We start from the raw sequence: 27,763 nt of genomic DNA, 5'->3' as shown, positions 1-27,763 counted from the left end.
ATAACGTCTAAGAGTTGTAAATTCGGTTCGAAACGATTAGCAAAATATTGCATTAATACGTGGGTTGTTCAAGAAAAATATTACTGTACAATAGATAAATACATTTTCTTTCATACTCTTTCTTTTTTCCGTTTTTATATATCTTCACAGTTAATTTCAATTGAAAGCTGAGATATTCGTATATTCTTCTTTTAAATAATTACGATAAAATATACTTTGTAACGTTTCTATATCACCGTGCTTTTAAAAACGTAACACCGACGCGAGGGAACATTCACGTTAAATCATGTATCCAAAATTGGATGCATGGCACGAAATGCCCTTTTTGTAGAGATTACCGGTTCAAAACGCAGACTTCAGCGGATCACAACGTATAATACTGTTTTGTTTCGTATTTTTGCACTATTGAAAAGGAAGAAATAGAAAAGAAAAGAAGGTAAAACGCTACGATTTTGCACAGAATATTAATTCTTCTTATATGCTAATGCATTGATAACAAAGTCTATTTCACGTTTCTCGTATTATAATTTCTATTTTCCTCCCTTTCTGGATGCTACGGTATTAAATAATTAGTTAGAATTAAAACGATTAACAACTTAACATAAAGAATACTGAGATACATACTGTTTCTTAATTTTTCAGCTCTACTGGTAACTTCATGCGCGCATGCTAATATTTATACGTTATAAGTTTGACACATGAACAACTTGCACTATAATTCATGAATGAAACACGGTATTAAATTATGAATTTCGCACGCCATTTAAATGTATATATATATTACATACATATCCATATATGCATATACACATATGTATACGTATATATCATATGATAAAACCTGAGGAATATGACGAATAATAGACAAACTATATATATGCAATCCATTAGCTTGTTAGATAAAAAACCGTAATATAGCGAAAGTTGATTGTGACTCGTCTTCTGTTCTTCCTGTTGATTACAGTAAACGCAGGTCGTTCGCTTGCACCTAAAAATTAGAGCAATAAATCCTTAATCCATTCGGTACCGTCACCGTGTGACATGCACAGTCAAATCAATCATAGTATACAGACCTTGAAATAATAAATACACAAATATCAATTATAAGTAATAAGTGATTTATAGAAAATGTGAAACAAATATAACTTAAATAGAAACGATCACGATAACTTGTGATAAAGGAATTCAGAATAATTAGTATCGATATTAGATGGGTCCAGAAGAATTACCCTTCGCGTCTGACCACCCTGTCTTTCTCGAAAAGCGGAATCGTCTGTCTGAAGCCAATCCTGTTCCCTATCAGGAACTCTTCCTGGTGTTACGTCCCGGTCGTGACTTTTCTCCTCTTGCTCGATCGCGTACTCGACACCGTTTCTTACCCTCGAGTCGACGGCTTTCGACATGTCACCATTGTAAAGGGATAACGATCTCTTCCCGATGGTCTCTAGAATACGTCGGTTCGCGTCAATTTGTCGTTGGTCCTGCAACGCTTTACGTCGTGCCAGTTCGAGCAGAACTCTTTGACGTAGCACATCCAGGGAGTTTACGATCGACAATGATCCAATCCGTTTGGTACGCACCACCGTTGATCCGGGGTCGTTACCCGAATCGAACATTTCGTTCTGAAAATTAAACGGCTACGATTAGAAGAAATCTTCAGATTGGAGATTTACACAAGACTTTGATACGTTAGAAATAAAAATTTATAGGTACGTGTTACGAACGGAAGCAGTAATTGGTCGAAGGTGTTCGTACACTGTGGATTCCTCACTTTCACTGAAAATAACTTTTCTTGATAATTATACTTGCTTCTACTATGCTAATTTGTGAAAATTCAGTTTAAGAATGCATTCACGATGAATCAACAGGAATTGATAATAAAAATTAGAATTTCGTGTGTATCGTGTTGTGCATACCAAAAGACCTTATGCTTCCAAACTTTTTACCCGTATCGCACATTTCGACGTACTTTATTCGATAATGAAATAACTTTTGCAAGCACATTTTAAATTTAATGTCGCCAGTTTAAATAATAGCTTCCTAGGGGAGAACGTATGCTTATATATTTATATATTTAATTCAGACTTTGCAAGATAATTCCGAACGCGTTTATTGGGGCAATAAATCGGCTTTATCTGATGTAAAAACTGGAAGTATTTTTATACGATCTCTGTGCCCGCTTTTATGGTGCACTTAACTTTTATTTTGGCGTAGGAAAAAAGGACAATTCCTTTGGAAAAGGGGAAAAAACATGGGTCACCCTCGTGCGTACCAGAAAGGATACGCGTCAATAATGAAAAATTTCTTCAGCCCAGAAATCGAAGCTATATCGAGTCTCATCTATAAAATAACAGCCACAAAAGTCGTATTAAATGAAAATCTCAGGTTTCGTGAAAAGTTCTATCGTTTTCTTCTTTGACGCATCGCGACAGACGCATCGGCTAAAGGAATGCAGATATTTCAACAGAAGAAGAACTATAGAAAATGAATAGACTTACTATAGTTAAGGCGTTAATCAAAGGCTTTGATACCACAATTTTATGGAATTCAAAAAATAAAGTTAGTCGTTTCTATAATGGGCGTTTGGGTACCATAGATTCCTTCGTGGATACTTAAACTTCTCAACGAAAGGACGTAAGCATTTTTCCTCGAGTTTGATACTCCATAAACGGAATGCATAGCTATACAGGAAACATTTAGTAGATCGTATCGCTATACGTATGCACGTATAGCTTGCGCGTAAAAAGCAAAAATTTTACAAAGTCGAATAGGTGTAACGTCTGCTACCAATACGGTGGATCTGAAGATCATGAATTCATGAATCACAATTGAAGTGCATCGAGGATGTTCCGAGACCATATTTACGAGCGTAAAAAAGAAACGAAAGTACAAGAATATTTTACTATATCAGCCTTGAGGTACTTGCACATGGGAAACCGAGTAAGTGCATCGTGATACATCACAGTATACGCACATTTTGCGTGTAAAAAAAGGGAAATTCATAAAGTTCTGGCGCTCGATATGGCGGTCAAAGATTATGCATTCGTGAATTACGGTTAAAACGCATCGAGTGTTCCGTAAACATATTTGTGGGACGCGAACGAGAAGAGGAGGAAGGACTTAAGCGCTGCTCATATGTGCGAGCTGTATAACGACTACCCCCGTGCGGTATTTTCCTGGTTTTATTGCCACTTTTGCGGAACGCGCGCGCTCAAGAATATGAAGAAAAAGTCTTGGAGCGCGTTTCCGGAAGCGAGGCAGCGTGGCAACTCGAAATTCTTCGCGTTCAGCCATGCTTCAAAATTTGCACGCTGGATTTTTCGTTGGCTATTTACGAAGCCGTTACAAGCGCTCTGGCAAAGGGAAAGTTTTCGCGTTAGAATGCTATATATCGTGGCTGGTGTGAACGCTAATTAAGAGTTCCGGTCCCTGTCTCGCTGGCTAACTGCTCGCTGCCACTGACAATGGGATCGTTTTAATTAAACGCCACGGAAAACGAGGAGAATAAGAAGAAAGGTGGCTGCGAGTGGCGGTAACAGCGACATTTATATGCGCTGGTCGAATCGTTCGGCTGTCGCTATTAATTCTCCCGTGCATTATCTCTATCCACATGAGTAATTAGCCCGTCGTGCTTCGATCGATACGCAAGAAATCACGGCGGCTGAGGTCGGAGCTACGTTTGTGCTTTCAGGTGGACGGTAGTTTTTAAAATATCTATCACAAATTTCCATTTTTTCTGTAATATATGAGATATAAAAAGACAGTTAATTTGATAAATCAAAAAAGGAAAAGAAAAATTTCAGGAATATTGTTCGAAGATTATCGAATACGCGGATGATTCATCTTCCCTTCGTTTTATCTGGCAATAATTCCTCGCGTTACGAGATAATGATGCTATCGTCCGTTTTTGCGAGGCGAAAACCGATAGCTTTCCAATAATCTGTTTATCCGCGGCCAATAAAGCGGAAAGCAGGTCTGACGTTAACCGTTTGATTTTCTCCGCGACTCAGGTGAGAGATACAGCGATCCATTCACAATTCACGTTCTGAATTCAATCGTATCCGCAAAGGAATATATCGCGGTCGTTTCATGTCCAACCAATACTCGATGGTAAATGCGAACGTATGGATTTCGAACGTTTACGTGTGCATTCGCTCGCCATTATTCGTAACACGCCACGCGAATCATCATCCGGAGGAGTCGCTGATTCTGGATGCAAAGTGTGTACCTATATATATAAATATCCTGTGGGTTTTGACAAAGGGAACTGTCGAATGCCGCCTACGTTGTCCTGAACTATATTGTTTTAGTTTATGTGGCATTATTATACTTTGCCATGTGAGGGAATGAGAATCAGTAATGCAGTGATACAGTCGTGTATGTGGTCAGACACGACACATTTTTGGAGAAAACTCCACTTCTAAGATGGTACTTGAGAAATACTTAACTTTTTGTTGTAATAACGTGTCGTAATTTCTTTTTGGTTCTTAATTTACCGAGTTAACTCACAAATATAATTATTCTTTCGATATTAATGAAAACAGACGCAGGCGACAATGGAACAATAAAATGAATCGAGGAAAGAAATCTTTTGTTATCCTGTACATCGTACGCCATCTCTTAAATGAAAAATGGAATCGATACGGTGGCTCTGACATTTCGATATTTAAACCCACTTTTTAGAAAAAGTATGTCAACTATACTCAACATTAAAGGGGTTGCTTGTATTCGTTGACCTTTCCAGCTGGGATCCTTTTTATTTCATCAGCATCCATATGGATTTATAACTTTCCGTTGTTTCTTCGAAGTAAATCAAATAAAAGTGAGCAATTATAGGTTTCTTGTAAAATAAACTACCTTGAAATGCGTAGCTCATTTTTTCTAAATTTAAGAATAGAAGCACGAGTTTTTAATTCTTCTGCGAGGAAATTTTAAAATAATTTTTCTTTCTCCTTTTTCTTGAAGATTGTCTCACGGAACTAAAATAGAATAAGAAAATGAATACGTCGAGAGAATGATCGTACCTCCAAGTCCGGAATTCGGTGATCGACAAGAAGCAAAAGCGGCAGGTGATCCCGGGACAATTCTCTTTCATCGTAGGTGCTGAAGGATATGGGGTGAGATTTAACCACGGCGACCAACAATAGGGACACCAGGATGCTCATAAATGTCATTTTGTTGGGCGGCGCGTGGAACGAATGTATCTGAAACAAAATGAAATTACGCGTGAGTTTTTCATAATCGCCGTAAATGTTTCATATGAAACGGCTTGCAGCGTCTTATTAAACGTGATACGTGAAACGTGGTCAGACCAGCCACAGAATATTAAAAGTGTTATTCGATCTATGATAAAGACACGGTGACATTAGCATAAGTATGAAACATATGAAGTTATGTGGTCGCGCGTTTTCTAAACCAGTGACTCTCAAAGTTGAATCACGAAATTATTATTACAGAAGATTTTTATTTTATTACCAATCTTCGCAATTCTAATTTTCAATAATTAAGGATATGGAATGAGACAACTTTGAACCTTTATCGGAACTGATTCAAGTAATCAGTATTTCTCTGCAGCGATGAGAAATGCTTTCCTTTAGTTACATTCGTTACTAAATCGAATATTAAAGCAATTAAACGATAGATAATGCCACGTATTGCAAAAATAATTCCGCCATGCAGCACGGAACGATCAAATAAATTGCAATATGGAGTAAAGCGAGCGGTATTAAAAGGTTTTAGGATTCTTATTTGAATCGTTTCCCAGAGCGTTTTGTGCAGTGTTACATATGACGTCAAATGCAAACGAATGTCCCAGTTCTATTTTTCCGAGCAACTTTCCCTTTCGCTCTGGCCAACGATTTTCTCTGATAGTTCGATTGACTGATATCACATAGCGATCGTATCGTGTCACTTGAAAAATAGCCAACTGTTTGCTGGATTAAATCCACCACGTATGGGTTGATCCGTTCCATTCTTCGATAAGAAATTTCTTTTTTTTTTTTAATCTCATTCGATTAGGGGCAGTGTAGTGCATTCAGTCTAACAAACGAATAACTAAATAAACAGAAAGTATAAATTGAATTAAAATTTCATATTGCAAAATTAAGGGAGATGAGATCTGTCTGAATTTCTGCTATAATCGAAATGGTTAAGTCTGGCAATCTCTCTCTTTCCTCGATTGCCTCTTTCCAACCACGCCTGTTTGTTCTGTTAACATCCGGTCGAAGGGTCTTCGCCCTTTTGGCACCCTTCTCTGATGGAAGTGCCATTACCTTTCTTCCCGTCATAAGATACGATGATGGCAGTGTCCCGGGTTTCTATTCCCATGATCCTACCATCTGTGCACCTCGAACAAGCCGATTTCTAATTTTTAATAAGCGGCAAATGCCATCGTATTATCAATTAAGAGAAATTTACTTGTCTAAGTTCAAAAAAATCGATAAAATTCCTATAAACGATAAATATTAGCAGAGAAATACAGTATAATTATTTACGTACGCGCGGCAAGGTACGCAAGCAAATTGCAGACAAATAATTTTGAAAATTCCTTTTTATCAGATGGGAAAATTAGTGTAGAAAACGTTGAAATGCACCCTCGAGACTATACGTTCGTTTGTATATTGTAATTGTGTATCTGCGTCTGTTTCCATGCGAGTCTAAGCTGCGTTCGAGTTACCGTTTGCAGTAAGAACGAGGCACGAGCAACAAATGAGAAGGTCAAGTTCGACACTGAATGAATCTGGGTCGATGCGCCGATATAGACGGTGTCGATCGTTGGAATGTCGTTAGCGACGTCGTCATCGGCGAGTTCATTAACACCGGGGGCTTAATTTGCGCCTGGTAATTTAGGGTTTGCCCGTCCCGGCTTTCCAATTACATCGGTCGGCCGTCTGCGTGGACTCTCGTCGCTCGAACTCTGCTTCCTTCTTTCTATCATTGTACTTTCCCGCTTTTCCTTCTTTTCTCTTTTTATTCTGGCTCCCTGCGTGCACTTTGTAATTGGCGAACGCACGTGGAAATTGTTAATTGATAGTCGCCAGCGACGCGACCGTGCGGCTATTATCTGCTCGAAATGGGAAAAAAATTCGAGCAGCTGGAAGAATTGCCATTTTGTCGAGATTGGTGACGGAAGAACGAAAGTTCGAATTAAAGGCTGCCGTTGCAGGAATATTTTAACCTTTTTCACGGTCTAGTAGGAGGAAATGGCTCGACTAGAACGAAGCAACATATTGTACTGCAAGTCCTACGCTTCGATGCAATTGGCAAGAATTTATTAAATATTCAAACGTGAAGTTGCACATTTTTTTTCGATCTTATTGCACTGCGAAATAGTTATTTTAGGTTTTATGTATATTAGGTCTTCGTGTTCAATCTGTAAAATTGATGGTTTCGAGGTTGCCTGAAAATGATAATACTCGAACAAAGCCCTTGATAAGTTGTACTTGCTATTGAATCGGGTTTTGTCATTGTCTACTGACTATGACACTATCGTTTTCATTGTGCTGTTAATGGATCGTAGTTCCATTGATAATGTCGATGCACGTGTTCCTTGTCCAAGGGACGACAATGGACAGAGGCGATTTTAATGCGCGGAGGACGGTCAAAATTGAGGCTCGAGGTTCTAACTGGTCCATTAATTATAATATCGAAACGAAATAAGATATACGAGTGACAGAAAATTGATAGACGCGCGATATCGGTAAATAATGATAATCATCGCATCTTGCCATCGAGAATTCACTTTACGCGTCGTTTTAAAATCAGCCGGGTCATTAATTTCGGAGAGGTAAATTAATTTTCTCACGTATCCGCGTAGAAAATTGCGAAACTTCGGAATCCGAAGTCCGTCGAGGTTATTAAAGCGAGATTTCCTCGTTTCATCCAATTTGAACCAGAAATCTCGTTTAAATAACGTTCACCGTTAAAAAGACCAGGGCCAGCTTTCGTCTGGAGATATCAGCGAAATAATTCATTTAAAATGCCCCGAAGGAAACAACGGGTTTTCAATTAAATTGACGTTAATCGAATCGCAGTTTATATTCATCGTTCAGATTTCTTTCGAAGACGCAATGCGCAAATTATTTTATTTATTTCATATTAAATATGTTATACGTATCACAGTAATTTTTGTGACTTTAACCAGCCTATTACACAGGGTTGTTTATCTCTACAGGATAATACGAAACGATACCATCGGATAAATCCCTGATCGTTCAATAAACGCAAATTTTGGTTAGATAACGCTAATATCATTGGAGATTTTACGACCGTCCAAATAAAAGGCCGCGGCTTGCAAATAAAAACCCTACGCACCTTCACTTACGATCATTAGCCAGTGTCAATTCTGCAAATGTCAACTGTGTTTGCGGAAATGTCGACGATAACGACGCGAGGGAAATTTGAAAAATGCATTCGTAATTGATAAGCAGTAATAAATCAAACCAGTAGTACGTATCAATTTATAGAGAAAGAGAGAAAGAGAGAGAGAGAGATTTCTTTCGATGAAGAAAACAATTTTCATTAAATTTAATTGCTTCCGCAATTAATATTGCGGATTTTTACTTTGCAATTAATACTGATTTGCGATATCGCGTAACATTCGAATAACCGAATTCCAATTAGAAAGTAGAAGATTTTATCGTATTTTTTTGAGAAATCGATAAAAACGTAAAAACATTGTATTACGACTAACAATTTATCGCACCTCTATATATAGGATTTATTTATGGATATATATATATAGACATTATACGTCAGAAATTGTCAATATAGAAAGCCACAACTGATAAAGTGATTATCGCGAGCTTTGACGAGTTTAGTTTAGGGTCTCCGGAAATTTATCGATAATCGAAGGGTAGAGGGATTAATTCCCCATATTGATTTATTGATACCGCCCAAAGCCCTAAACAATAACTTTTCATTACCAGAGCAGTGTTATAACATCACCCTAGACCTTCGACACCGTTAATTCTTCGCTCCAATTTAAATCCTTTCAACGTTTCTAGCTTCAAATTTGTTCGCGACCTATCGAACCTGATGAAAATTCATTACTACAAACGAACCTCGTTGGATTTTATTATTAACTTCGATAAATCGACGCGGAACTCGATAAAACTCTCTTGATGGAAAAATTCTTTCACGTTAATTCCGCGAAAATGGACGTCTTCTAAAGTTTAATCGGATTCGTTGGGTTACTTGAATTTAACCTACTTTAAATTAATATAATTAGGATTCAAGCATTTATCGAATAAAAGAAAGTCAAGGATGGAAGCTTGAAAGGACATTATGAATCAAGTGATACAGTAGATCTATGTTGGTAAAGTGGTTCGAAGGAAAAGCGGTATGGAGATGCGCAAGGGTACTCCAAGTCAAGTAAATTAATTCAATTCAGTTACTTCGAGGCATCACGGAAGAAATTTCGATCGTGTTATTCGTATGAGCATCCCGACCACGTGTACGTCCGTACGTATGCATAATGATCAATGAAAATTTGCATGCGCAATTTGAAAGATTAAATGAAAGTGTCGCCGGCACGTGGCTCTTTACGACCACGCGATTTTTTAATCCTCCTTCGAGCAGCAATTTTTCTCGTCAAGCAAATCTCATTCTGGAACCACTCGACGTCGCATCGAGTGACTTTTCCGATGAAGACACACGGCTATGATTGAACCATCGGCTCGGATTAATTGGCACCTGTGCCACAACATTCTCTCACTGACCGTTCACGGGAAAAGATATAAAAATGGTAATTATTAATATGAATAATTCCATGGAATTGATTGAGCCATCGTTTGACCGCAACGCGAATGCAAAAACGGGTGCTATAGTAATTTCATCCCCATCGAGTCGCATCAGAGTATGTGGTTCACGCGTTTCGAAGTAAATTAATCACGATATAGGTTTAAATAGTGACGATAATACCTATCTACTAAATCTGTTCGTAACTTCCGTTGGTACTCCAAACATATGCAGTCATCGAGGCCAAGGCATGTGAAACAAAATTTTTGACGAACTCATAAAAACGTGGCACGTCTAAAGCGTGGGAGTATTTCAATATTCCGTCCCTGTCGAGGAATGTAAAATGAAGCGAGAGTCTGCCTTAACGTTCGTGATGCAGTTGGTAAAACGATCGCATAGATAAATTGAAACGAATTCTTTGATCCGAAGACGCGACAATGGCGCGGCGTTGAAGCGCGTAGCAGGAAGTAGTATGGGTCCATTTATCGTCAGACGTAGGGGCGTCTCGAACCCGTCTTCCTGTGCACTGTAGTAAACGAACGATAGCGCGCGTCTCGCGAACATTTTACAACTATTCGAGCGAATAGAAGTTTCCTAATTTAACAAGAAAGTTGCCTCCCGGTGTCTCTTTGCGTGGCCTGCAATCTTACTCGGGATACTGAATAAACTTCAAACGGCGTCGTTGTTCGATTGTATTGTATTTATACACCTTCGTATCGAGGAACTAGTCCTCCGCGCGTGTTTCACTTCGAAGACTAGAACGTTACGAGGGATACTATTTCTTGTGCATCAATTTTCACCGAGTTATCCGCATTCATTCACGTTTAAACCTCCATTTTTTCTAATTAAATGGGTTACGCTAAACTTGAGATACAAGAAAGTACTCTTCTTCGTTTCAATGAATTCTGACGGACACATATTAATCCAAGAACATATTTCTTCGGTACTGTCGAAGCGAAACATGTTTAACACCGATGAGTTTGCTTCAGTGCACGATCATATTGCTAACAGAGAAATTTCATCAAACATTGTTTAGTTCAACGAAGAGCCGATGGTTTAATAAACTCGCAGTAAAGGTCGAGGTATTTAATCTTCTCTTCTTTATTCACCAGTGTTCTCGATTTTCAGGTAATATTCAATAAGATCCGCAAACAGACTCGACGACGTGGAATAACTCGTTTACAGTCATTCTTATGCGAATCTTCCACCAGAGCTGATATATTGTATCGGTATGGAGGGAATACACGCGAAGAGCACCTTTGAAAAATTCTTAGAAGGGAAAGAAGCCAATTTGACGAAGTAATTCCAACCTATCCTCATTTCTCGTCATTAAAGATTTCAAGTTAAAGAAACGCGTAAAGAGTCATTAAAATTAAGGGAATGAGAAGCAGATATTTGGCTACGAATACGAGTACAATCGATAGAAAGTTATACAAAATAATTTCATTAATTATTTATACGAAATATATTTCAACCCTTAAAAGTAGCAACTGCGAAGGTATCGTCTGATTTTCTGTACCCACATTTATATTTCTCGTTACCAGGCGTCATTATTTCATCGAACAACCGAATGTTTGAGTAACTGGTGTTCGAATAATTGACATTCTACAGTGCCTCATTAATGTAAGCTTTTAGAATTCCAATTTACCCTTCGATATCTGGTACGCACACTCTTGTCTGTGTGTGCAAGCGGTTAAGATTATAATTTTGTAAATATCCGATAAATTTAATGCAGTTAACAAGGCAATATATATACACACGGCGGTTACGTGATCAATGATTAAATATTATTATAATTTCGACCAAATATTAACGCAAGGTTAATATTTCCATTCGTTTCTCATAAATTAGAAGCATACGTCCGTTAGTTCCATAAATTTCTTTCATGTTCGCTCGCTTTTTATATTCAGTGTTCTTTTCTACCTCTGCAACTTTGCAAAATCTTAGCTTCTTCAAGTATCTGCGTTTCGTTGTATTATTTCAGAGATTTTTTATCTCCAAATCAGATTACACGCGATTATTGAAAGCGAGGTCAGGTAAACAGAACGGCTATCCATTGTGCGCCATTGAATCCTGTCTGATTACATCAGCGTACTCGATTTGATTAATTACCCCTCGCGCCAGGAAAATTCTTGCAACGCCTGTACGTGTGACATGTTTTATTTGGGAATTTTCCTCATTACGAAAATACCGATCAGACAAACATTACTTTATATATGGAACGATCGTATCCAGTTAGAAATAAATATTTAACACTAAATTACATGACATAACGTAAGGAAGGCATGTTATAATAAAAATCTGTTGTTTCCGTGTGATTCAATTTTAGTATTCCATCTCGAAATGAATATTTCAGGTTTATGCCAATAAATTTCGTACGTTTAACAGAAGTTTAGAATAAATCGCGTATACGTGACTCTGATCCTCTTAGCTAACGCGGAGGATTTGATAAACGCGTCGTTGAGAGGATGCTCGCTTGTGGATTTCGCTAAATACAGAAGCTACGAAGTTTCGGCAAATATTTAATTTCTCCTTGCAAAGCAAGTCCGAGTGGCTAAATGAAAATTCATTTCGCCAGTTTCACTTTTCCGTTGCGTCAACGCGGTAACATTTAATTGCTGCCAGTCGCATAGGGGTAAATACGTATCCCCAGTAGCTCTTATTAGTTTCCATAAAGAACGCATTTCCCAAAAGGACGATCGGTCTTGGTAAAAAAAAAAAAATTAAAACGCTTATTTTTCACGATGGAATTTCTCAATGACCCGCTGTTTGACTTTTTAATTTACCACTCGACTTTTACGCGACGTTAATTATACAGACTGGTCTCGATCTATGCGTACGAGAAAATAAGATGAAAATGTAGAACAGCGTTCTTTACGTTTCAAATCGCGTTTGGGAGAAAATCGAGTTAAAGGATTGAACGAGCGCGTTCGACTAACTGAAAAACGAGTGTAACGTGGGTGGTGCAATATTCGTATTACATTTACCGCTAGAATCGGGGAGAAAAATTAGAGGGAGATTGCTCAACCTAGTGTATCGTACGGTAATAAAAAAAAAAAACTGGTGGACTTCGTTCAATTGCTGACGCGTATAAAATGCAAATAGATCGTGGGCATCCACTTAATTCTCGTTCGCGTTGGTAAAAACGACGCGATATTGTACCGTTTGGTACCCAATGTTTTACACCTACTCGTGAACTATTCCCAGGATCCGTTTCGTCGGATGTGATGTCAGATAACGTCCATTCAATTCGGACACTTGTTGAGCCAGCTTTGTGCTTTGGTAAATAAAACTGAGGAGTGGCGTTTATGGAGTTACTCGCACTGTAATGCAGGCAGAAACAAGATTCGCAGTATCAAAGGCGTTTCGAAGCTATCGATGGAACGCCTCTAAATAAACAAATTTTAAGTATACACGAAAGAAATGTTAATTAACCCGTATTTAAATTTCCACTAGCAGTTTTGAAAGATCCTGTAAAAACATCTGCAACGGTAATTTGTTTCTACTTCTCCAACTGTTTCAAAGTTGTTTTATGTTTATCGGTTCCAAGTAACGGGATAGTTTTAATGAAAAAAGTTGGAGAACTTGTTTACGTTAAATCGGATGCTTCCGCGTGCAAGATGAAAATCAAAGCGGGCAAAACAGTGGCCAACTTGCGCAAATTCTTATATCCCAATGAGCATAAGTTCGTTTTTAAACACGTTGCCATTAACGCGACGGCCTCGTCGACGGAGGTACGCAAACATCGCACCCGAAAAGGACCATTCGTAACTTAAACCCTGGCACGCAATCTTGCGATTCCATTTCAGAGTGGTGGTTTATAGGCTTGCAGTCACCAGCCCTTGCACGTGACTGAATTTAATTTATCGCGCGAAATGGGTAGGTTATACTGTTCGCGACGCTACGCCGCATTAAACACTTTCCGCATCTTCCGGCTTTTTTCCCAACCAGTTCACTCGTTTTAGCTATGCCATACGTTTCTGCGTTGTCTCTACTATTTCTCCTTTTTTTTCCCCCGTTTATTTTTCTATAAAATTCAAATGAACGCCAAGTGTCCACACAATTGGGCCAGCTTACGCTAAGTCGAGAACGCGCGGCGAAACGCGACATTGCGATGCTGAATTTATAAAATATTATTTAGAAAGCTTGATTTATCACGTCATCGGGTAAACTGAGTTTAGTCACGTTCACGCGTGACATCGCGGGCGATTCAAATGCTCGTTTCTAACAGGCGTGCGACTCGAAGCGCAATCCGGATCGTTTCAGCTTTTTTACACAATTTCGTGATACGACGTCGCGCGAGATTTCGAATTTATCCACTGCTGCCATTTGATTTTATAAATCCATCAATTTTCCATTCACGCCGTGATTTCCGCTTTACCTTCGATGCATATATATATATATAGCAGCAAAAACGGTTCGTTTGTAGAGAATTGATTTTTTAGAGTATGCAAATTTTCTCTTCATGCAAATTTGCCGTTTAACGTCAATGAAAATTTCAAATATCCTTCACCTAATATATTTATGAACGCAACAGCTTTCAGAATAGATAATCGGAATCGAGAAATGAATTTTATGTCACTGAGAGCCATCAGATTTAAATGAATCGTTTCGATGATACTGTTTCGTAAAATAGAAAATGGGTATTCGCGGTCTGTTACGTTTCACCGAATTTTATCAGCAGCAATGAGAAATTTTTCGCGTGGTAAACGAAAATCAGCATAGCGTTAACCCAAATAGAAAGTTAAGGGATTTCGTGTAACTGCGTGTAACGCTGGGGCGAAGAAGCTCGAAACAATTACATTTGTCCTGAAATGGCTTCTCGTGAGCATCTTTCGTAAAGCTTAATTATACTCGAACGCTTTATACTTAATATAAATTGCGCGCGGACTACGAAGATTCATTTAACTCTAATCCTTTTTTCACCCTTCATTTCTGAAACTTTTTCACCCCCAACCGGTGCAAATTCTCGAGCTTATTTCGAAGATTACATACCTCGCAAAAATTAGCTAAGATGTCAGGGATAAACGGCGACAGACTCCGTAACTTTCGCTTGAATTTCTAATTGGATATACATATTTTATCATAACGATCAATCCAACTTGTGTAAAGAATTACGCGAGGGGAAACGGGAAGATGAAAACAAAATTAAAATACGACGATCAATTTTAAATCAATTTGAATATCTTCTTGTAATTTTCGATTTATTTCGCCAAACAAGCTACTTGCACCGTAAAAAGTGCAACAACGCGAAATGTTCAGGTATTCCTTGTTGCAGTCCTAGAGTTACCTCGAAAATTTTCGGAATTCCATCACAAAGGAATATTTTAAACCCAAGAGCATTCGCAGAACAAAATTCCAAGCGAGACTAACGACTTTTGTTCTTGGAACACTTGAACGTCTATGCGTGCGTCGAAATGTTAAATTCCCAAAGGGAAGGAATTAAATACATCATTTAATTATCGGATAACATTAAATTGTTTATAATCTATGAACGAGTAATTACAAAACGTCATTAATGTATTGATCGTTGAATAAAATGTATCAGAGGAGGAAATATTTAATCATCGGAGAAACGATTGCCATTACCGAAAGCGGGGAATAAAAATTGCCCGCGTAGATGCAAACACGTTTATTAAAAAAGAGACTGCAGTTCTCCTTTACTGAAATTATTCGAAACGTCAGTCGGGGCAATTCGATAAGTTAAAAAGGGCAGAGGCACGTCCAAACATTTTTCTTGCGCCATTGATAATTCAATTTGCTTAATCCATTCATTTCTCTTTCCCTTTGAGACTTATCTATGAATAAAAATTGCCTCGGAATTGTACGTATCGGTACGGTTTCCATTAGCCTTGTTTGATTCCGTAAAACGTGGTATTCCGTCTTCGGTAGCCAATGATTGACGACAGGAACGTACTCATCACCTTTACCCTCTTTTCCGCATGGTTGAGCAGCTAACACGCGTATCAAAGAAATTCCAGCGTGGCCGCCGCGAAAATTGTTGCTCTATCATATGCATGCTCTCGATTCACATGCACGAGGTGCATTCGCATAGCCGGTATCGGTTTCGAAATACCACGAATACGTAACTAATTTTTGCTCCTGCGAATAGCGTAGTACAGCAACCGCTATGCAGCAAACAGTATGCAGGTCTCGCCGTTAGTAACGTCAACGTACCGAGCCTTCAGTGTACTCGTGGAAAATTTGAATGCTTTAAAAAGAAGTGCACCACGAACAAAAGGTGTACGCGAATTAAAAAGAGAGCGTGGAAATTTTATGAGACAAAAAAGTATTTACACGGATTAAAGAGTGCATTGGAGCTTTCTGAGATAAAGGAGAACGTTTATTTAAGTAACGTTGGTTTCCTCGAGACTATATTTGTATTTAATTTCTTGAGACTGTTTCCACTGTATCGTGAAATAATACTGCTGGAGACGTGGCACGTTCTAAACGATTTTTGTTTATGCAGAGTTGTATAAACATATTACTTGCATTTCATGCACCGAGAACAGAAGCGCATTACCGTATGATAGGGGTGTACTAATATTATCTCCTATTTCCGTCCAATATTACTATTTTCCACCCATCGCACATGAAATAACTCCGAAACAAAACCTGACTACAACATGGTAATCGAATAATATATCTCCCGTTGTATGTGCACAGATCCCCAGGGAACATTATGTACCATCAGTTGCTTACATTCGATATGCGAATATTAGAAAGAAAATATTGTCTCAGGGACGAAACTTTTAACGCCGGATAGTATCGCGAAGTTACGCCTTATGGATTTATCAAGGCGTCTGTAGGCAATTTCTTAAGTAAACTTCGCATGAAACATGCGTTTTCTTTGCTTGCACCAAAAATACTAATGTAATCAACCTACAACGAGAAATTCTAAATTCACAATTTAACACAGCACACTGGAATGTTGAATGAAAGTTTTGGAAAGTATCAATGCAAAGCGTATTCAGCGATTCGTCCAAAAACGCCTTCGTCCAAAGGGAAATTGACTGCGCCTGTTATCAAGATTAATCTTAAGCCTCCTACATAAGTACCATCGAATTTGTCACGCGTTCACGGTTTCGCTGTTCCAAAGTTCACGGGTGCATCATCCAGCAAACTTAAATGACGAAACTTTACCGTGAAGCATGTCCCCTCGTCAATGCGAGCCCTTTGTAACGGGTTAATACCGCGTACAACGTCGTGGAGTGCCAGATCTCGTGGCAATTTTTCCGTATTTACCCCGTTACAACCAATAAACCTATACCCCTAAACTCTCTTCAAACGGCTGAATTGGATTACCTGGATTACGAGAAACGACAAATTTTCCAACGGCCGCGATGCGCCGTGCGTATCAACGGACGTGGGCCAGAATGGCCCACTGTAGGATGTGCTCTCTGACATTTTGAAATATCTCCACCGTGGATGCAACGGTGAAAGGCTGAACGGGGGACGCATGGGAAATTCATAAACGCATCTGCAAGATACACGCGGGACTTCAATGTTCCTGTGCGTGGGGTAGGTGCCGACATGGCGATACGAGGCGTGACGTTAATGCATAATGCGCTGTACTCGTCTGTTTATCAATTGGTAACGCTGCCTGAACTGGTACCACAGCTGCCAGAATTGTATGGGCTGATAAGAGTTACCAGAAAGTGACGATGCGTCTTGGCGAACGATAGACTTTTGATCGAAGGTACCTGGACACCTGTTTAACCGTGGCAGACACGCGGGAAAATTTGAATTCTAATAAATACCGTGTATTCTATTTGGTACTGTGTTGGAGAACACGCTTGGCGTTTAAATGAAAAAATTAGTGATTGTTATAAATACTGTACCTCTTGTTTTTCGATCTATTTTGTCATATCACTTAACATTCATCGTTAAAAGTTAAATTCAGTTTCCAAAATAATTCTAGCGCTGTTTTTATTAGCTTTCAGTTGTTTAGACAAACAAGGTCTCTCCTAAAAATTGATAATTCATAGGTGGTAAACACGGAAGTTCTCTGTATATTGAAATCGCTGTCCCGTTGCTAATAGTTCGCGAGATATTGGTCCAAAATGTTTTGAATCCCCAACGCTAAACGCTTTCATCTCTCTGATAAAAAACACCGGCTAAGAGAAAAAGATATGTCAAATATTTTCACGAATGTCACATCGTAAGTCGGTTGGAAAATGTTCGTACACGTAGTTCAAGCAAATATATATTTTTCTAAATAAAACTGTGACTCCTGTGTAGTTACCTTTTTTTTTTAATTCAAGTAAATTATTCCCAACTGAACGAAAAGTTTATTTAAATTTCAACATTCAACCACGTAACGGATAATGCCACGATTAAAGTAAACATTCCTTTAATACCATCGAAAGAAATCGCAAAAGGTATTCGAACCAAATAAAATTTCATTCGATACGAGATTTTTCCCAGATGGTTTCAATGACGACCGAAGTCTCGTTCCTATTTCCAATTTTCATTCTTACGTTATATCCTGTGTACGCAAGGACACGTCAACAACAGAGTAAATCAACTACGAGTATGTTACTGGGATTGCGTCGAGCACTTTCCACGCGGTGCATTGAAATGGAAGGTTGCGCTCGACGCTGAGGCAAGAGATACCGAAAGTAATTGCAGGTAGTTAAGTGCGTATCCAGGTAGCCAGGGCGCAAAAGAAGTTCCTCGTGATTTCGAGGTGTTCAGACGTAATCGGAAATGGAGACTGTATGGTAATCGCGCGAGACTCGGACTCTCCTGTGGCCATTAAATGGCTTTTAGCCGCCAAGAAGAATTGGACCCGGGCCATTCTTTTGGTGACAGTACTTCGGTATTCCAGACGTACAATCTCTTCTTTCTTTTCCCAAATTATGTGGTAAAACATCAAGGTGCGAGGAGATTTTTATGAAAATTGATTACGTCCTCCGCAATTCAGCGTAATTAATCCAAATGGAAATTTTAATTTCTCGAAAGATATTTGACGTTGTCTCTGATGAATAATTCATTCGATAATTTGCACGTTGGCGAAGTAAGTCGAATCTACAGAGTTAAGATTTTATAGCGATGGAAATAGAATTATTTCTATTGGGATAACTTTTATATAAGCAGCGTGGGATTATTAGTTTCATAGATATTTTTGGGTAAATTAACAAGTTGAAAAGTTTCGCCAATTTGAACGATAATGTTCCCCGTTTGCGTCTCGAAAACCGCTACCCAGAGGCTAATCGAATCAACCCTCTACTGCTCGGTATAACTTTGAAGTGACATTCCCGGTAAAGTGGATTTTCATTAGGTACAGTTTTCAATTTGAAAGAAATCGCTGATATCATTTGATCTGTACCTCGTTTAAAGAGACGTTTAACAGAAATATAGTCATCCCAGTAAATGATAACAAAATTAATCGAGTATATGCCACAAATGCAAGAAATTAGACGAACTTTTCATCTTTGGCTATAAGTTTCCCAAAATGTTAAAAAAATGTTGAACCACAAAAAATGAATATTTTATTGCTGTATTCGTTTACCTTCGAAATTGTGTAAAGAAAATTACGTTCTATCGTTTGTAAAACTAACAAAATAATTACCTCAGACTGTTACGTGGAAAATATTCCACTGCGCGAGGCGCGACTGACTCTCGCAAGACTAATTACCGGTCTATCGCGAAAACCAGTTAGCCGATCGTAATATGGCTAATCTATTCGATTATTGAGGGATAATAACCGGCAGCGTGATAATACGGTTCCCTTCTCTGTCCACCTGTTACCAACACATACTGGCAACGTCCGAATTACTAGTCGACTAGTCGTTTCGTGCTCTATTTGCTGGCTAGAATTTCAAGAATCGGTGTTCGAACCTGCGTACCACTTCTACCTCGGTAGTATGCCTCGATTTGCAATGCCAGACAGTCGCTGTTCGGTATCGCTATTTGTTTTTCTGTTGATATAAATTTATAAAAAAAAAGCATCGATTCTATTCCAGTAAATTTGTCTTTTCTTTTTTATACAAACACATTCGTCATTACTTTTCTCTTCGTCGATGTAACGATTTAACGTCCCATCAATAATGGAGTTTGCAATTTCCTTTGACTCGTCGAGTATTTTTTTAATCTTCTTCTAAACGAGAAGCCAAGTGTCTGATAGTCGAGCGTAAAGAATTAGATTTCACTAACGCGTTTCCAGTCTCTCGTCGAGGCTAAGGGTAAGGGGGTGCAGAATGGTGTACCGTTTCGTCATAGCGAAGGCTTTCACCGGCACTCGTAACTTTTACAGGGAAAATGCTGCACAAATTAGAGAATGTACACCTCCTGAAATTTTGATTAAGCGACACCTGAACCCTTCGCAACTCAATTCGTGACTTGGCGCGTTTCCTCGGGAAGACAAATATACATTAAACATATCAAAGCACGATTCTTCGAGATAAGTACAAGTAGTATGGAGAAATCGAATGATCGTTTATCTGAATAATAATTTGAGCAAGCAATTTATTCTGCGCAAACGCACTTGCTCGAAATTAATCCTTCCCTAACCGTTTATAAAATTCAATTATCGAATTTTACGACGGCGTGTTGACTTATCCCTGTGAAACATTAACGAAGACGGTTAACCCGGTTTAACGACAAGACGGATCCGCGATAATTTCATTAAGGCTAGCTGTCAACGGCGACCATTGTCGAGGCGAGACAATCGGCGATATTCTATACCCGATCTCGAGGAGCGTTCTCGCGCGGTCGCACAGCCGAACAGAAAATCGATGGCCGACGCTTTTGATGTTCGAAACTTTCGACGGGTCCTCGATTGTCGACGATCAGCAGGATTGAGATCCGAAAGAAATTGGATTAACGATGGCCGATGGCCGCGCGGGACCGGAAATACCGGGCGCCCATTAGAACGAACGCGGCAGTTAGATTCCTCGTTTGGCATTCGTATCGCTCGAAAACTTTGTATCGGATATTCGATGAGAGGGGCTGGTAATTCGCGAAGAAACTAAAATCGATTTGACACCCGTTTCGAGAGCCATATTCGCCCCCTCTGTTTCCGGAAATATGGGTACCATCGCGAAGAGCACTCGAGTTTCCCGTCTTCAAAGAATCCTCGAACTTCCAAGTGACGTAGCAGAGGTAACGGCAAAATAAGAATTAAATTTCCAATTACAATCCAAGTCGTGCAAAAAAGGTGTTCGGTGAAGTTTTTCACTGGAACACGATCCTTTCGAATTGTTCCGCCGTTCCCCGAGTGCGGCATCCGATTCTACGGAAGCTGCGAAATTGAATTTTCCTTTCCTTTTCATTAGTGCAGAGTCGACTTATTAAATGGACTTATTAAATTCATAAGATGGATGAAATTTTTTTATTCTCTTTTATATAGGTCCGTTTTTAAGAGACACTTGGCAAAGTTTTGACAAGGTAAGTTTTGGTTTAAGGGCGCGTTAGGATGCATATTTATAAGATCCATGTCTTTTCGGCGGCAAGTGTCCCCAGGTGACTAAGCTAAGGGATGTAGTTGGGGGATAAATAGTACGAGATTCTTGTAAATCCTTAACGTTTTTCTTCCAACTTGGAGTTCTGCGGGCCAGGAAAGGATGGTCTGTTGCTTGGATTTGATAAATAAGAAATTTCTCTGTCTGATCATTTGTTACTCGCGATATGGCAATTGTGGCGTACGGAAGGATATTTATGCCTTGTCTCGCGGCACCAAGTTTAAAAATGTTGAAATATCGTTTATAATAAGTAGAAGGAAATTCTGCTAAGGAGCAGTCTTTCCTAAAACGATTTTATACAGCAGAATAAATAAATTTGTCCAAGTACAACTTCAAAACAACACGAAGTACAAATTTATAGAAGCGACATCTTTAAAAAGGAAAAATCGACTGAAGAAGCAGTATTATCGAATTTACATCTCCGTCGCCGTATCGCTTATGAGAAAAAAACAGATACTTTTATTTGGCCATTCAACTTCATCCCTGCGCCATGAGAATCTTTGCCGGGGCGTCTGAACGCATAGGACAAAGGATGAAAATTGTCGAACGTAAAATAACCAATCCGTGGTACGTGTCAAGCAACGTGAGAAGTCAAGACCTACGAGGGCGATACATATAGTTTCGTGGTGCAATATAGACGAATCCAATATTTCCGATACCCATAGGAGTCGTAGCTACGTACGTTCGGTTGAAATCCAATCGAAGGAAGAATGAAGAAATCGCGACTATTTACGATAAAACAAGGTTCGAACAATTTTTCAACTTGCTTTGTTGAAATATCCTTTTCCTCGATTGCCTGGTGTATTGGCAAAATAACATAACAGAGCAAATGTGCGTGCGTACGTGTGTATGTGCGTGCTCCATTATCCCCATCGAATTTGCCGGTTTATTGCGCGTGGGAATTTAAATTTAAATTTCATTTCGAAAAGTATACAAAAGTTGTCGCTCGTGACATACTAATATTTTAATTTATGCGAAGTATATTGACAGCAAAAATATTATTTTCAAAATGTTCAGCTTCGTTCCAGGAAAAATGTAATCAAGCTTTCGATCATTTTGGAATAATTTGATAAAATTTTCTTTCCTGTAATATACATTAATCTTTTAACTATTTAATATTTTAATTTACGTAACAATTTCTTTTGTAATATATTTAAATTTTGATACTACCCGTATCTGCTCGGAATACATTGCCATTTATTTTGAATTAACATATCCTAATTAACTTTATCAAATTTTCCAGTTACATTGTTATACATCCAACGTATTGTTTCGAACTGTTTTTTATTTTAAAAATATTGGGAATAACTGAAAATCAAACAACGCAAATGATCATTAAAATTAACAAACGAGACTAGCTTTAACCAGCGCGAGGCACGAGCATTAATGAGTTGTATGAAATACAGGAAAATGGTGCAACGGAATTCATTTGGTTCAAATTACACGTAATACATTTCTTTATAAAAAAAAATTACGCGACAAGCCTAGCCAAGTCAGTTTTCTATATTACTTTCTCACGTTGAAACGAGAGTACCTTTTTCAAAACACGCAACGCGATATCACGCGAACGTTCCGCGCGCTTGATCGTTAACCTCCGGTGCTAATTAACAGGTAGAACAGCGTGAAACATTCTTACCCCCAATTCGTAATATTGTCGTTTGGCAACAAACTAATATTCAAAGCATCGAATACAAAATTTCTTCGTTTCCTCCGATGTTCAGATGAAAGTAAATTTTAATCGAAAAGGAACAAATATCTTTAATTAACTTCCGCGAAATTGATGGAGTTGTGCGTTTAACAAGGGGTTAAGTAACATCGCGGAACACGTTCGATCGGTGTATTTCTGTACGCGTGATTTATCTTCTTCCGCGGATCCGTAAGTTGTAAATTGTGACGAAACGTAAATCGTACCGCGTGAGTCACGTTCGCGGGCGGACTCACTGAGCAAACGACTAAAAATTTGTACACAGGGTCGAAAATAATGCGGGATCCGCGCACCGGTTCTAAAATAAGAGAAAGGGAAACACTTTCGACCCTGTTGCATTCACACCGTATCGGTAGATATCGATTTATGTAGACTCCCACTAAACCGCGGCATCAGGCGCATAGTTGATTGCCGCCTATTACGATGTCATTATCGTTACCAAGTATTAACAGGCATTTCTCTCAACTGTGACTTTCAAACCCATCTAATTCTCTAATCCGCCTTATCGCATCTCACACTTCTGCCTGTCATTCTATCGCGCGTAGATATCCGATGAAACAAATCAAACACCACAAATTCTCCTATCAACGAAACATATATCTAATATCTATGAAAGCCGAGAACGAAATGATGCAATTTGACAGATCGTGTCTCGTAATCTCCCAGCGCTAATCTGAATCCGCGAAACGCGTCCCGTTTCATTTCGCACGGCAATATACAAAAACCAATTACACCGCAATCCCTCGAGAAACCGGGGAAAGAGGCGGGAGGTAAAAAATATCGCGAACCAGACCAAGGAAAGCGACGCACTGTGTGCACCCTCGATTTTCGTCCCGCCAAAAAGGAAGCACAAGCGCGAGAAACGCGATAAAAGCGGAAAGGAGAGAAAGCAGAGAGAAGTAAACACTTACCGGGGAAATTACTGGAAGGTGACCGACTCGAATTGCTCCGCGGCAGGCCCAGGTCCTTGACGCAGATAAAAATCTTCCCTCGGGTACAGCCGGAGAAAATAACTCGTAGAGAAAAAAAAACGGACGGGGTCGAAAGCGGGGCCAGTTACGTCTCGAGCGCAGTTACGGGGAACCGTGGCGAGGACGCGGTCCTTGGGTAGCGACTTCCGGCCCTTTGCCAGCAGCCGGCCGATGTCTGGTTGTTTCTCAGGAGCGTGCACGAAGTCCTCGCTCGAAGATAACCGAACTGTATTTCTCTCTCTCCCTCTCTCTCTCTATCCCTCTTTCGGTTCGTGGATAACAGGTGGTAACGTCGGAGTTCCTCACCGTGCAGAGTACTAACGACGTGTGACGTCGACGGCTCGGTGCGAGAGGGCTTTTATAGCCGGCCGTGCCGACTCCACTCCGGCTCCGTTCCGGCACAGCTTGCCATACGGAGGAGTTGCCGGCCCTACGACCTACCAACCGATCTCTCCCTTCGGACATATTGTTCGTACTACGACCCTTGGATCTCCTCGGCCCAGGATTAAGCGACGAGCCTCCAGATTAAGAAGTGGCCAACGGCAATTAAGGTGGCCACAATCTGTTCCTTCCTCGAGAAATCGTTCACTCGCCGGCTGAAAATGTTAACAAGTAGGTCAGTGCACTTTTTATTCATCGAGACGTCGAAGAAAGCGGATTTTTTATCATTTCTGTTCGCATTTAAATAGTTAACTAGTTTTTCGAGGCTTGGCTTTGTAATTTTAAATTTGTCAAATTAAATGGTAAATTAAATTCTTATCCCGACGAGAGCTTCTGTACAATAATTATACAGTGTTAAAGTTTTTTGCTGTGCCCACGATTCTTGCATGGAAGGTTTTTTTCTCATCGATTTCGTTTGTTCTGGAAAGTGGCCATCCAAGACAATTTTCAGGTGTGTTTATTCTTTCGTATTTTCATTTATTCTATCACCTATGGGTTATTCTAGCTTTTCCATCGTATAAGTTTATTTATCATTATATTATCCTTGAATCCTTTAATCATTCGCAACGTATGCAAAATTGCACAAAGGACTTAAATGAAAATTCCATTTAAAAACAAGTATTGTGCTTTCATGATTTTGTCAAAATCGATTTTACGGAGATCGAAAACATTCCGCGACGTTTTACCACCCCCGATGGTTTCGAACACCCGTTCAATTGCAACGGCATTTAACGTAGGCCCTATTTATTATAATGGCAAGCGTCTGTCTAATTTCAATTTCACGTAAATCCGTCGTGCATGATGAATTTGTAATTTAACTATTTGCATGCCGTACACATTAACCGGTGACGGTTATTATGAAAATGTAACATCTGCCGCGGCATCAAACTTTCGGTAATGAAGTTAATCGAGGGGAGAACTAGAGCCTGTAATATTGTAAAATACCATAGCCGACGGTATATTAATTATACCCGAATTCGGATTCGCTTTAAACCGTGTCAAACTGCACGCCGTAGAATTGGAAATATCGCGTTCAAAACCAGAACCCAATATCGTACCTCAGAGAAGAAAGGTAAAATATTATTCGTGTTTTCGTATATTTCCATGAATTTCAACGGATTTTCCATGTGTGCGATTGCGAGGTGCTCGAGGTTTGCGAATACCATCAACGGAATAACAAAAGGAGCGTATTAAGCGCAAACGATGTAAAATATAAACGTATTATACGTTTGGAATTTTTCGATTCTCGCATGCTCTCGAGCGAGGAAATTTTCGACAGTCTAGTTTTACATTTCCATATATAGTGTCTAGAAAATTCCTGTACATTTTCTGGAAATTTTTTGTACAAAAACCTCCAAAGAACATTGTTACATTTTAAGAATTCTGCAAAAATACAGGTAAGGGACGATATTATGAGGTATTAATTTTATTTTGCTACCACTGTGTTCTCTAGACGGTTAACGAATGTTAAAAATATACCCTAATTTAAGTTATACAGATTAATGAATTATTTAGCTGAAAGTCTTTGCGTTTGTAACAATCCTTTTATAAAACGGATGGAGATTTTGCGCGCATATCCTACAGTCAATGAACGCAATGGCTGAAATTTTAATCTACACGTATTCCGCGCAACGGAGTGAACAGAACAGGATTTGCGAATTATGGAACTGTACATTAACCATTACTCATTAAGCAGACATATACCCTCGGAAATTCGCGTACCTTTTCTTACGTAGGCCGCAAGTAGACACACACAGTATCCATGTTAAACCTATTTCGCCACCGGTAGCGACTACCCTCGTTATTACCCCGTGTATTTGTACACTCATGCAGATAATGCCTTATCGTTACGGGCGATCGTGTGCCATTGGACAACAATTCATGCTCAAGAATGTAATTAATGTGGATAGAATTTTGTATAATTTCAGTATTTCATGAATTCGTTTCATTTGTTTCGTGAATTTCCGCGATGAATATTCATTTGCGCGGAGACTTCATCAAGTGTGTTCAATGTTTTTTTTATGGACACTCTTCCCGTTTTCCTTTTTACGTCCACCGCTTAATTGGGTTTATATAATTCATTATTCCTACAATTTTCAATATTTTACCTCGGTTTCTTTCACTCCACTAATTCTTTACTTGCCGTTTCATTAATTACTGTTAGAGAGGTGAATATAAAAATCTATAAAAGATATAAAAAATTAATGAATGATTAATAAGAAAGCCCATAATACAAATATGATAAATCTAGAAACAATATTTTCCTCATTTTTATTATTCTATTTCATGTGATTCTACACCCCCGAATTGTACGCGCAGAAAGTCCGTATAACACGCGGATAAAAAGTCCGGAAGGTAGGTCGATTCGGAAGAATACGCGTCTGGTAGTCGATTGACACGCGAATTCGACGATAATCCAATTAAAGGTGACGATAAAATCCGTTTAACACCGCAGTATCGCCCAGACCTTTGCTCGCACGCCCGTTGAGAAATTTCATCCTAAAGCGATTAAAGCTCATCATCGAAGTGCGACTTTGTCGTTGCGGCAACACTATACCGGGTAACATCACTGGTGCTAATAGTGCTCTTAACGTCTAGACCCTGGTCTGTTAACTAATTCCTGCAGTGGAGTAACTATTCGACTGAGCCGACGGAATCGCCTGTTGCCGTATTCCGCGCCCGTATACTGGCTGCTGGGCCACCGAAATCCACTCTGAGAAGCGATTTCAGAAGCCAACATAAGACAAAATCGCGATCACAGCTTACGTGTACGTGGCCACTGGTAAAATACCATAAAGCAGTAATAACTACTTGTATTGCAAAACGTGTTAGACAATTTACTCTACAAAGCGAAATAAAACAAAAATAAGGTGTAAAAAATTGCAATTAGAGTTTGGTTTTTCGAGATGAATGACTTTGTATACCCGTGGAACACGAGTGCTTACTTGACGAATTTTCAAACTCATTTGTTTCAAAAACGATACCTAAAATGATATGTAGAATATGATAATTTAATTCCAATACGCGATGCTGAAAATCTATTTTTGATGGATGCACATTGGGAAACGAATGGTCGCATCTGGACGTACACAAAGTAGACGCAATAGTGGAGAAATTCCCGTCGGAAAATCGTAAAACAAATCTCAATTTACTACGGCCAGACGGAGCCATGGTCTGCGTAAAATGGTAACGACAACGGCGGCTGTTTAGTAATTAAGAAAATGGAAAATAACGATTTCACACGCTCAGTTACAGGACGCTATCGTAGACAGAATATGGCCGCGCAATTGGAATGCTATTGGACGGTACGATGTAATGAAACATTCCAGGCTCATTAGGGGTGCATCTGGGCATGTTACACGTCAGCATTGCAGCTCTGCGCAAACACGCTGCTCGCATATAGATACAAAGTAAAAGATGAGTCAAATTTTACATGCTCCGAT

At 39.2% G+C, this 27,763-nt stretch overlaps 1 protein-coding gene across 2 annotated transcripts; it reads right to left on the bottom strand.

Moving 5' to 3' along the window:
- Positions 1–133: 133 nt before the first annotated feature.
- Dh44 (corticotropin-releasing diuretic hormone 44) lies at positions 134–26,116 on the bottom strand. 2 transcript variants are annotated; one of them, XR_013101910.1, is made up of 6 exons: positions 26,043–26,116; positions 23,820–24,475; positions 5,025–5,204; positions 1,230–1,622; positions 625–988; positions 134–553 (listed from the first exon to the last, which is right to left on the bottom strand). XR_013101910.1 is itself a non-coding variant. In XM_076896237.1 (5 exons), the coding sequence occupies exons 3-5, from the start codon at positions 5,172–5,174 to the stop codon at positions 959–961; spliced, it is 573 nt and encodes a 190-aa protein (XP_076752352.1). In that variant the 5' UTR covers positions 5,175–5,204; positions 23,820–24,475; positions 26,043–26,116; the 3' UTR covers positions 134–958. The 2 variants fall into 2 exon arrangements, 1 of the variants encoding a protein (XP_076752352.1); XM_076896237.1 differs by having other exon boundaries at positions 134–988.
- Positions 26,117–27,763: the final 1,647 nt, after the last annotated feature.

This window comes from Xylocopa sonorina, chromosome 6 (assembly GCF_050948175.1).
Source record: "Xylocopa sonorina isolate GNS202 chromosome 6, iyXylSono1_principal, whole genome shotgun sequence".
NCBI lineage: Eukaryota > Metazoa > Arthropoda > Insecta > Hymenoptera > Apidae > Xylocopa > Xylocopa sonorina.
This window is presented reverse-complemented; position numbering and strand designations above follow the sequence as displayed.